The following is a 12142-nucleotide window of genomic DNA, read 5'->3' on the forward strand; positions in this document are numbered from 1 at the left end:
AGCACCCGAAGCCACCGGCGACACCACAGCCCGCGTCGCCCACGAGACGGCGGCCAGACGAGCCCCTGATGCAGATCCGCAAGGTCCATCACCGCCTCCCCAAGCACGCCCCGCCACCCCGGGACATCCAACAGCCGCCAGCAACAGCTGCCACCACCAAACCTCACCGGGCCACCACGGCCGGCCGCCACCGCCGTCCAGGACCCGCAGCAGCCGCCGGTCCCTTGCCGCCCACGGCCCGCGCCGCCCACAGCTCCCAGCGCCAGATCGGGACGCGGGAGCAGCAAGCGCGTCCCTCCAGCCAGCAGCCCGACGCGCCGCGGAAGCCACCAGCCGTCGTCGTCGGAAGGGCACCCGCCGCGCCGCCGCGACCCACCAACCGCGGCGCCCTGGCCTGTGGAAGCGGCCCGCACCGGCGCCACACGCGAGGGGGCGAGAAGGCCCGCCGGCGCCGGCGCCTGCAAGGCTTTGCCTGGGCGCGCCCTGTGGCGGCGGCGGGGGAGGAAGGGGGCGGGAGGAGGGGAGGAGACCGGCGGCGGCTAACGTTCCCTTCCCGTCGCCTGCGGGGGCGACACGGGAGGGGTGGGTGGGTTGGGCCTCCCAATTTTTGTCTTTCTCAGGCCACGGATCACCATCACTAGGCTCACGTAGAACTAAGGCAAAATCAAAAGCTTGAACCTTTGTTCCCCAGCAACCACAAGAACATTAATTTGTCAGTTCATCTTCATTATTCGTGCAAAGTTGTTTATATTGTTTATGTGAGGATAGGATCATGAGTTCTCCGAGACTGTTTAGTTTGTTTGGTGCAATGGTATTCTGTGGTTTTCAAGTCGGCGTTGTTCCATCCTTGTTCGATAGACTCGGAGGCTTCTTGTTAGGTTTGGCGGTTTTTGTGGCCTTCACCATCTTTTCAATTGCCGTATTTCTTTAACCTTCTTATATTTCTTCGCTTGGTCTGTACAAAAGATGAAAGTGCTAAGTTTGCACAAAAGTTGAAAGTACTTGCTGTTGGTAGCTCTGTGTTGTGGCGAACTTGAAGCCGACACCGTATCCTAAAACTTAACTGAACAATTGATATATGCGGCACGACCGTTGTGCATGTAAAGCGTCATGATGTAGTCATCGTCTTTCTTCTTCTACTCCTTTTGTTTCTTTTACGATGAAGATTTGTTTCAAAGAACTACATCTTCGTGATAGGATATGAGTCGTCACTAAATACGACCACATGGTTCCAACGTAGCTTTATTAGCACATAATGAGTACTGCCTACTGCTAATCTTTCTGGTAATGTGGACGGCCACAACGGCAGTGGGGGATATCCGAACCTGAGGAAGCATCCGATGGATGCCTCAAGTGAAATTACTTTTGTTTGTTGTACTATATACTGTATGCAACTGCCTGCACTGACCCTCCCGCTCCTGCCGTACCCACCCTTTTATGGGAGAGATGCCATCGCCACGTCCGTGCCGCGTCGGTCTTCGACTCTAGGTGTGTAGTGTAGGGTGGCGGGTAGCAACGGGAAAAGATGTTCCAAAGGTGATTTTGCCACGGCCTAATCGATAATCGTTGTGTAAAGTGGATTCCCCTCGTCAGCTAACCGTGAGTGCGCGTGGGTGGTGCCGGGCCCGGCCGTCGTCATTGGGGTCCATTCGGCGAGCTTATAAAACGGCTGCTGAGGAGCCCCATTTGTGCAGACTGTGCGTCAGAAGCTACCTACCTGATCAACCAAGAAAGGAGAGCAGCAGAGCCGTGTTTAATCAGCCGTGAGTTCCCGTCGCATAATCTTGACGTCAAGGTCGACCAATGGCGTTTCTGGAAGGATCATTGCGCGTGACGAGGAGCATCGGCAGCCGGAAGATGACGGAGGGGAAGAGCCACAACGGGTCGGGGGCGTGGCGGCAGGCGCCGACGCCCGTGAGGCAGCTCTTCTGGAGGGTGAGGCGCACCGTGCTGCGGCAGAAGCGCCGCGCCGTGAGCTTTGGGTACGACCTCAAGAGCTACTCCCAGAACTTCGATGACGGCCTCGTCCCGGCCCACCGCCTCTACTGAGAGACACCCACGTGGTCTTCTTCTTCTTCTTCTTCTCGATTTTACTTACCGCCCGGCCGGACCACGGCTCGAGGCTGGAGAGTTTGTAGCGTCGTCACCTTGTTGATTTGCTCCTCCTCTAGTTCAGCTACGAGTGTATATTAGACAGTACTGTTCATACGCAAGTTGCTTACTGTTGGAAGTCTGAAACTGCCAATGAAATGACAGTGTATCTACGTGCCTGTATGTAGTCTGCGAGCCGCGTCACTTGCCACAGTGGAATGGAATTTAAACTATTTCTGTTTATGTCACGCAAGAATACACTCTCGCTACTGCTGTCATTTTATTTCTGTTTATATGCTAGTAAAGACAGTGCAAGCAAATATTTTTTATGAACTATTGTTTTCTAGATCTTACCATTGTTACAGAATATGTTCACTTATTAGCTAGGAGATACCCACTTAAATTTAATCTCATTCAAAGAAAATATTGATCTAGTTTATAAGGGAATTCATATAAAAAATCAAAACAAATTGACGCCGTTTATGATGGAAACCGGACCGAAAACTGTACATACAACGCCAGGACAAGGCACACCTAACTAGAAGACGGAAGGGTCATCGGCATGAAAGTCACTCATAGATGTGAGGTGTCGTCGAGGATCACAATACCAGAACTTTGCAAGCAGCCTAATACACCGCTCAAGCGTGCATACCGAGCCCCATGACACAACTCAGGAGCGTCCACAGTCAACAAGTGCCACCAAACACGAAATTAGGCTGGGAGCTCCTCCACGGTACTTCAAAACGATTAGCAAGTTGGGAAGGCATCTTTCACCATCTATGAGCAAAGATGAACTAAGACATCACCTAGAGCACGGAGGTCGCTGCAACACATCCGCAGACATGAGAGGGTCTTGAGCCTGCACTACAACAAGGGCGAGACAGCTTCACGAGGGGGAAACAGGGGCAAATAGCTCACATGCGGCGTCGTTGGTGTGAATTGTCTCTCATGCGACGTAGTTGGTTGAAATGGCTCTCATGCGACATCTGCGTTGGAAAAAATAGCTCCCATGCGACACTGCTGCCTAATCCAAAGACACATGTTTAAAACTCGAATCAGGTGAGCGGGACCCACAGCATGGGACCCACTAACTTATCCAACTCAGCATTGGTCAGGTGAGCGGGACCCACATCGTGGGACCCACTAACTTATCCAGGTCAGCATTGGTACAAGAGGACACCGAGCCGTGCCCCGAGCCGTGCAGCACCCGAGCCCATCCTCCCCCCTCCCCGACCGTTGTTGTTCTTCTTCTCCGGCGACGACACGCAGCAACGCCGTTCCGGGCCGCAACCTAGCGATGTCGAGCTCCGCTTCAGCCTCCCGCCGCTCATGGCCGCGCTATGGCGCAGTGCCCATGACAAGGTGCCCTGCATGCCCACGTATCGCACCCCTGAAGCCGCTAGTCACAACGACCGACAAGAATGGCAACCTTGGGCGGGAATTCGTGAAATGCGAGAGCAAACCAGGGCAGGGAAAGGTGAGATTTTACTTCTTAATATGCCAATTTTGGTTTTTGTCTCCCAATTTCATATTTGCCCATTTTTCATCGGATTTGGGATTTAGGGTTCATCTTTCCGATTTCAGAAATTGAAGCAATGCACCCATTTTGAGTGGCTAGATGAGTACATAGAGCGGATTCAACTAGAGGGTGCATCAGGGGAGCTTGATTTATCGTTGGAGGCGGAGAAGTTGGGCAAGTTTGGATCGGGCGCGTCTGGATCTAGGGCCCCTGGATCTGGCAATTCCATTGAGGGCACCCATTCCATTCGTGCTACTATGGGGGATGCAGGAGTGACAGCAGAGGTGAAGAAGCTGAACAAGCAGATGAAGAAACTCATCGAATTGCAGAAGCAGGGCAATTTGATGGGGCTGATGGCCGGACTTTTTTATGTTTGTGTAATTGCTCTCTCATTTGTTTATGTGATGATAATTAGTCGTAAGTGAATAGATTGGGCATCATTTGTAATCGTAATGATATTTACATTTGAATAAAAGTGTTGCGCTGTACGAATTTGGCATGTCTTCTCCACTCTGTTTCATTTTTTCAGTTCTTCAGCTCGTCATCAGTTTCAATTTCAGTGGTAGAGGGAGAAAAGGAAAAAAAAGGTTCGTCCGCAGTTGCCCGAAAAGGCCAGGCCCATATAGAAGTCAGGCAGGGTTGAATAGAACATATCCAGGCCCATTGATAAAAGAAGTGTAGCTAGTGCAAAAAAAAAGTGCACACGGTCATTGACATCGATATATCTTTTCGGCTTTAGGTTATTTCACAAATTTGAAGTTTCCTGCCTTCACCTTTTCTTAGATAACTCATCTGATAATTATTTGAGCTATTTTTATGCATAAGCTATCGTGTCCGATGGTAGGGTCCCGTGTTGTTCCGGCTAAAACAAAAGGTTGGTTCTAGTTAGCAGTCTAACTTGCAGTCATTGTGAACCAAAAAAATTGCAATTGTTTGGTTCTAGTTTATTTCAACCAAGCACCATTTTTCTTGATTTGTGCTATGGTGTTTTCAAAGTTTTTACTCGTGTGTTTCAACCGAAAAAGGTTGTGCCCCTCTCAAAAAAAGAAGACATCTAGTGTGCCCCTAGTAGCATCTCCTTACAACATAGAGGGGCATCCCCTTACAACATATAGTGCATAAAACATAAAAGGAAGATAATTAACTAGACACGTGCTAACAACAACTTATATGATTGGATCATGTTTTAGTGCATTTTTTAGTTCACATGGCCACATAAATAAAATGCAATGAGAAACTTTGAAAACACCATAGCACAAATCAAAAAAACATTAATAGATAGCACGATAGCCCGAAAAAACATTAATAGATAGCACGATAGAGGGGCATCGGGTACCCTAGTAGCATAGATAGATAGACCATATAGAGGGGAATCCCCTTACAACATATAGTTCATAAAACATGAAAGGAAAATAATTAAAACTAGATAGATAGAATACACGGGCACACACGCCCGAACCAACACAAACACAAGCTAGATAGATAGAAAGACTCGCACTCGAACAACTCCTTGGCCCCTCCTCCTTAGCTGGCGCCCCTCACTCGTCGTTCTCCGGCATCTGGTAGGGGAGGGTGTGCATGCCTTTGGGGTGAGGGAAGATGTGGTGGAAGTTGGTGAAGATGTTGTAGGTCGTGAACGCGATAAACTCGCATCCACACCAGAACACCTCGCCGAGGAGGTGGTGAGCGTCGTAGGGGTTGGTGAAGGTGACGTAGAGGCCGATGACGAGGCCGTTGGCGTTGCCATCGTACTGCTCGTGGAGGTGGAACATGGGTGGAGTGCCCGGAGGGAGGTGGCGGTAGCCGGCTTGGAGGAAGAAGCGAGCCAACTCTCTAGGATCCCTCCACATCGAGATGGCCCACACCCTCAGGCTATTCTCGACGATGACTCCGGCCGGGTACTCCCTCTCCGGCACGGTGCGAGGGTGACAGTAGGTAGGGCCGTTGAACTGCATGGTGGCTCGAGTGGTGGATTTGACTCGAAAAGAAGAAGCGGAGGAGGCTTGAGAGATGATTGTGAGAGGGATGAGGAAATGGTGTTCGTGCCCTTTTATAGCCGCGTTGCAGCCGTGGTCAATGTGTACACGGTGCCCTCTCGATCGTTTTCTCTTCTCCGTTCGTACTGGCATAAGTAATTGCGGGCATTAATTCAAAAACGACGGCAGAGCATCCAAAGAGGCACGGGTGGCACAGGAGAGATGCATCGTTTCGTGCACTTGCATCGGCGGTGACGCCGCGTGGGAAACAGGCCCGTTCATCCACGCGTGACACTGAAAAAGGAGCTGCACCACCGACGTGTCCGTCCCGTTCAAACATGCATTTGTTAAAATAGCTTGGATGCGACGTACCTATACGTTGCGCCCCTGCCGTGATTTACTGCGTCGATGCGTGCATGCAAGCCCACATGCAAATGGCTAGGCTGTGTCACAGCGTTCATGAGCACAAAATAGCTAGGCTGCGACGTTGCATGGCATGCATGGGACAGGGATGGCCCACATGTCATTGACCCTCTCGCATGCAGCCCATCCCCCCTCTCAAACGGCCGTGCGCACGCACGCCAGGATCTGCCGGGCCCGATCCGCTGGGCCCAACGGTCACTGAGATGCTCCCCCGCTCAACGTTATATGTACGTCAGAGAGAAAAAACAGTGGCCAATCAGATTGGAGAATCAGGGCTCCCACGGATCGCCCCCGCGGAATCCTTCTAGAAGGCCTATCCGACGGCCGCAGTTTGGCGTTAGGGTTAGATCGACGGTGGACGTTTGGCTCTAGGGTTACATGGGTTATGGAGGCAGTCAATGGGGTTTTGAAAGGTTTGACCGAACATTCAAATGTGTATAACTAATTCAAAGAAAATCTAAAAAATGAAAAACCTGCGCATATAGTCTTTTTATGTTACATAGTTACGATATAAAATGATAAACTTGATCTAATGATCTTTGCATGAAAACCCTTCACAAATTGGACTATCTCGACTGAGGTTGCATAGAGTTCAAAGGAGTGAGAAGAGGGTTTGAGGTTTTGAAAATGGAAAAAAAACAAAAACCTCACCTTAGCTTCATGTTGGAGTGGCTAAGGAGGATCTGAAGTTATTTTTGTATTTTAAATTTTTAAACTTGTTTTATTGCTGACTTTGTATTAAAGGATGTTTTTCCAATAATAAATTAAATAATATGAATACTTATTCAAAAAAAGGTGAGACTTCGTATTGATCCTATATAGGTATAATATATGCTAAGAAAATCTTTTTAGGTGATTTTGAGAAGGTCGAAAAAAACTTGCTTAGAAATGGGGCCGTTTTCCCTTACTTTGGAGCCTGTTTGGACAACATTTTTAGTTACTATGACTTGGACTTCACAAAAAGGGTTGGATTTATGAACTAAAGTGCAGAGTAGTATATAAAACAATGCAACATCACAGAACAAACAAATGAACCCCAAATATATTGGAGATAGGTTCAAATTTGAATGTTGGTTCAAATTTGAATTTTATTTAAAGTCAAATCAACATCATAGCACATAAGTTTTCACATGAAAGAACATAAGTTTTCACATCAAATGACAACAAACTTAAGTTTTCAGAACAAATTTGAATGATTTCGACTCTATTTCTTTTGCTTCTTTCTACCACTCGATTTCTTCTCCTTTTTTCCACCGTTTTGTTCCACGGCGCATAGTTTGTTGATGCTGATGCTCTTGCTTTTTGACCCCTTGGTTTTCTTGCCAGGCACCCTTTTCTTGCCAACTCCATTAGGCCCCCTCAACTTTTGCACCTGACCATGTCCCATTTATTCAGTTTGCACTTCTGCAGATTGAGTAGATGGCAGACATTGTTCAACTACTTCAGTTTGCACTTCTGCAGATTGAGTAGCTGGCACACATTGTTCAACTACTTCAGTTTGCAACTCAACACTTGGCAGCACAACCTCCAAACATGGCAGCACAGCTATCAAAGCAGATTCGCATGGCAGCACAACAGTTGCTTCATCTGCAACAGTTTCAAATTGCCCTAGCGCCTGCAAAACAGATTCAGTATGCATCACATTGTCCAAAATAGAAACACTTAGCTCATGTTCAGCAGTAACAGTTTCAGTTTGCTCCATATCTTTGTCACCAAACATTATCTACTTAGTGCTCTTCCTTCTAAATCCATTGAGTCTTGCTTTTTTCACTGGCCAGCATTGTTCAACAACAAGAGGTGGGGATTTTTCTGCACGCTTCCTCCTAAAAAATAAAGCATTTGACTTGGTTAGATACTAGAACAAGTAGCAAAATCAAAAACTTGCAAAAACAGTAACATAAACATACTCTGGCCTTTGAGGAGTGTAGATGCATTTGGATGAACCAATTTTGTGCCCATGTACCTCACACAACTTGCACCTATTTTTGTTACCTTTTTGAGCCCTTTTGGGCTTATCATTCGTTTCCTTTTCCTTTTTCCCCTTCTTACTACAATCACCTTTCTCAAACCAAGCTTTGAATCTGCTCTGTTTTGGCCTCCCAGCCTTTCTTCTAGTGACAGGGGGACACAAGGTAAATTCTATTTCCACCTCAGGCCACTGAGATTGGTTAGTTAGTGCAGGAATTGGACTTGCATATGCAACTTTGAATTTTTGTATTGAATAATACTCATGCAAATATGGGTGCATATTTAACCTGGGTTTAGATGCCAAAAAAGTATGGAATGCTCACATGGTTTTCCAGTGTGTTGCCACTCTTGGCAAGTGCACTCATGCAACTCAGTATTTACCACATGCCTCTTGCCACTCTTTGTATCTCTAACTTCAGCATCCCACAAGGAAGATTTCTTAACAGATAGATGTGAAAGATTTCTACTCCTGTTGACCACCTGTTGTACCACTGCTGGAAGCTTGTCCCCTTCCAACATATTAGCAATTTTTCCTCTCAACTCCCACAAACGCATGATCATGATCCTTATTTGGTCCACCATGTCATGCACAGGCAAGTCTTTCAAATCCTTCACTTTGTTGTTAAAACTTTCTGCCAAGTTGTTATTGATATGATCATATTTTATGGCAATATTAAAACCTGATCTATACCACAACAGAGAATGGTGGGTGTTCAACCATGAAGCAAATTCATTATCACTACATGATGCCAATATCTTACCAAGGTGATAGGAATGTGTCTGTCTGGTGTAGGATCTTGCTGCTGGCCACATGCGCCCAAATTCATCTCCTCTGAATTTTTTTATCAGATTCATCCACATATGTCCAAAGCACTCCCTCTGCTCAGCATGGGGGAAAACATTTTTTACTGCATTTTCCAACCCTTTACATGCATCTGTGTGGATGGCCAAAGGAGAAACTGACCCTATGCATCTTTTCAGTTGCATCATGAACCATATCCATGATGCCCCTGTCTCTGATTGAAACATTCCTATTGCAATTGGGAACATCCAGTTGTGTCCATCTAGAGAATTGCATGCAGCCAACTGACCATTCCACTTTCCAGTCAAAAAAGATGAGTCTATGCTCAAATATGGACGACAACCTGCTTTGAATCCATCTATGCAAGGCTTCAAACACATAAAAAACTTGCTGAATAAAACCTTGCCATCCTCTGTTACCTCTGTATCTATATCCACCACACTCCCAGGTGACCTCTTCTCCACCTCTGCTTTAAAACTATACAACATCCTAAATGTATTTTCTCAGTCACCATACAATGATTTCATGGCCCTTTGTTTTGCTTTCCACACTGTGGTATATTGCAGCTGGATGGGGTACAGCTTCTCCAAGTCAACTTTAAGCCTCTTTGCAGTAGTGTTTGGAGTCTTGGCTAAAATAGGAGTAATCTTCTCTGTAACCCAAAGTTGTGATGTCATCTTTGAAACTCTCTGTGAAGTGGTCATACATGTATGCTGGTGTGGTATTTGATTTACCTTTACTGTACTTCCATCAGGTTGTAGTCTGGCAGACAAGTACCATTTGCAAGGATTGCCACCACCATCATAACCTTTGCACCGAGCATAAAATTTCTTTCAATCAGTCCACATAGTCTTGGCATCAAACTCTTTTTTCACTGCATAGGTCCTGAAAGACATCCTAAACTCCTTCATGCTTGACCACAACTTTCCCACCTCAATAACTGGGTTCTCTTTGTCATAAAAACAAACCAGTTCATTATCATCTGCGTCATCCACATCATCTGCAGCCTCTCTCATCAGCTGTTCTTCATCCTCATTTGCATTTCTAGGGCCTATGTTACCATCAGCAGACAAAGAACTGTCATCCTTCTCCTTATCTTTGTCATCAACTTGAATGCCAAACATTTCGGCCATATCAATGTCAGATATTGGTGTAATGACCAAATCTGTTTTTTCATTCAACTCTACTACATTCCAGTCAACAACAATCTTCCTAGCACCATGGTTTCCCTCCTCTCCATCTGCATCAATCCATGTATCTTCAGCTACTATAGTCAGTTCAGTCAACAATGCCAACATCTTCTTGTGTGAAACCCATTCATCATCTTCCACCTGTGCAGCCATCTTTGATGGCACATAACCAACTCTAGAATGAGTTTGCAGATCAATTATCTCTGCATAAAATGTTACTTGTTTTCTTACCCACCCTTCTTGCTGATCAATTTCAGCAACCATGGATTCTCCATCTTCAATTCTCACATATTCACCATTATAGTTATCGAAACGTTGTAGAGATACCTCTTGTTCTAGACCCCAAACAATACTCTCCCCAATTATCTCCACCAATTTGCCCACGGCCTTCTCCTTCATGCTCTCCAATTCCTGGGGATCAACATCTGCAAATTCGACATCCAACCTCACGGTGGTATCTCTATCAATGTCTTGGACACTGCCATCACTGAGCTTGGCTTTACAGGGGAAAAATTCCACTATAATTGCGAATGTGGTGGCAGAACCTGAACCTCCCCTGTTTTGTCAATGGAGGCAGCGACGGCAGTGTAAGCGACAGTCACTACCAAATCGAGTTCGATTCTAAATCGCCAAGAAAAGAGGGTGGCATTACCGATTTGAAGCACTGTCTCCTCGCTCCATCTCATCCAGCCCTCGCTCCATCTCCTATCCAATCGAGATTCTAAAACGCCAAGAAAGCCCCCAAGAAACAGGGGCAGCATGAGGCCACATATTTATCCAAAATTCAGTGGAATGGGTGTAGTGTTTGGAAAATACTCACTCGCAATAGCCGCTGCAGAAAAAGGCCCTCCATCACCGGGCCGCGGAGAAGAAGCAGCCCCCAGATACAATAGAGCCCGATTCTAAATCGCCAAGAAACAGAGGGGCAGCATGAGGCCACAGATCCCCCAAAATTCTAGGGAGTGGGACTAGGGTTTCGGGCTCACCTCGCAATAGCTCTGCCGCTGCCGAGAAATGCGCTCCACCACCGCGGAGAAGAAACCGCTGCCGGAGAAGATGGTTACGGCGGCGCCGCTCGCCCAGTCCAGCATGGGCGAGTTGAGCACTGTCACACAGTCACCGGTCGAGTCGTGGACGGTTGACTCTTGACTACGTGGCCCTAGGTGGACCCTACCAGTCAGAGCACATAACCCCAATGTCCTAACCAAACCTCATCCTAACTAACAGCCAGCCTCAGCTTAACTAGCAGTGTCGCATGGGAGCTATTTTTTCCAACGCACATGTCGCATGAGAGCCATTTCAACCAACGATGTCGCATGAGAGACAATTCAACTCAAAGATGTCGCATGGGAGCTATTTGCCCGGGAAACAGATAGCCGTCCTGTGGCGCCAAAGGCACCGTCGCCGAACCCAAAAGGAAACCACTGAACAACCACCATCGACTGCAAGCCGGCCGCACCACCACCACCATCAAACCGATACTGGTCCCTATGGGCTGACCCGTACTCCAAAAATAATGCCCACAAGAGGGGAAGGATGCAAGGTGATGCCATTATCCTGTCTAAGAGAGCACGGATACGAGGTTTCCCTCTGACCAAGGGACGACAGGGGAGAGGAGCACATCACCATAGCAGCGCTCTCAAGAAGGTAGCGATGCCCACGGCCGCAACCCTGGCGGCTCCGACCATAGCCATAGACAAAATTTCACCTGACATCGTCTCCTACGCCTATGAGCAGACCATCCGGTATGCCACATCCACCAGTCTCCACCAAGGCAAGCTGCCACCAACCTCTGTCTGTTGGGCACATCCTAGCTCACAGCGGCGAGGTGTCACCTTGTTGCCGAGCAGCAGCCACCTTCGCACCATGAACGTCAGATCGGAGCGGCGTTGCGCCTGGAGCCCCGACCCACCTGGCCAATGAGCAACAATGCGGTGGTATTGAATTCATGCTCCAGCCAACTCATCCGAAAAGTCCGAACTGATGGATAAAGGCGGGCAATATATTTCAACACTCCCCCGCATGTCTAGACTATTTTAGTCCTTAGACGTGGGATCGATGTAAGACGTGGATGTAGGCCGCAGAATCGTTTTCTATTTAATACTGCGTTGGCAGGGTCTTAAACTCAAGACCTCTTGACTCGGATACCATATCGAATTCATGCTCTAGCCAA

At 47.5% G+C, this 12142-nt stretch overlaps 1 protein-coding gene across 1 annotated transcript; it reads left to right on the forward strand.

The window, feature by feature from the left end:
- The first annotated feature begins 1709 nt into the window (after positions 1-1709).
- On the forward strand, positions 1710-2332 carry LOC119311153. Its single transcript, XM_037586788.1, has one exon. The coding sequence runs from the start codon at positions 1804-1806 to the stop codon at positions 2047-2049; it is 246 nt and encodes an 81-aa protein (XP_037442685.1). The 5' UTR covers positions 1710-1803; the 3' UTR covers positions 2050-2332.
- Positions 2333-12142: the final 9810 nt, after the last annotated feature.

This window comes from Triticum dicoccoides, chromosome 1B (genome assembly GCF_002162155.2).
Source record: "Triticum dicoccoides isolate Atlit2015 ecotype Zavitan chromosome 1B, WEW_v2.0, whole genome shotgun sequence".
In the NCBI taxonomy this organism is placed as follows: domain Eukaryota; kingdom Viridiplantae; phylum Streptophyta; class Magnoliopsida; order Poales; family Poaceae; genus Triticum; species Triticum dicoccoides.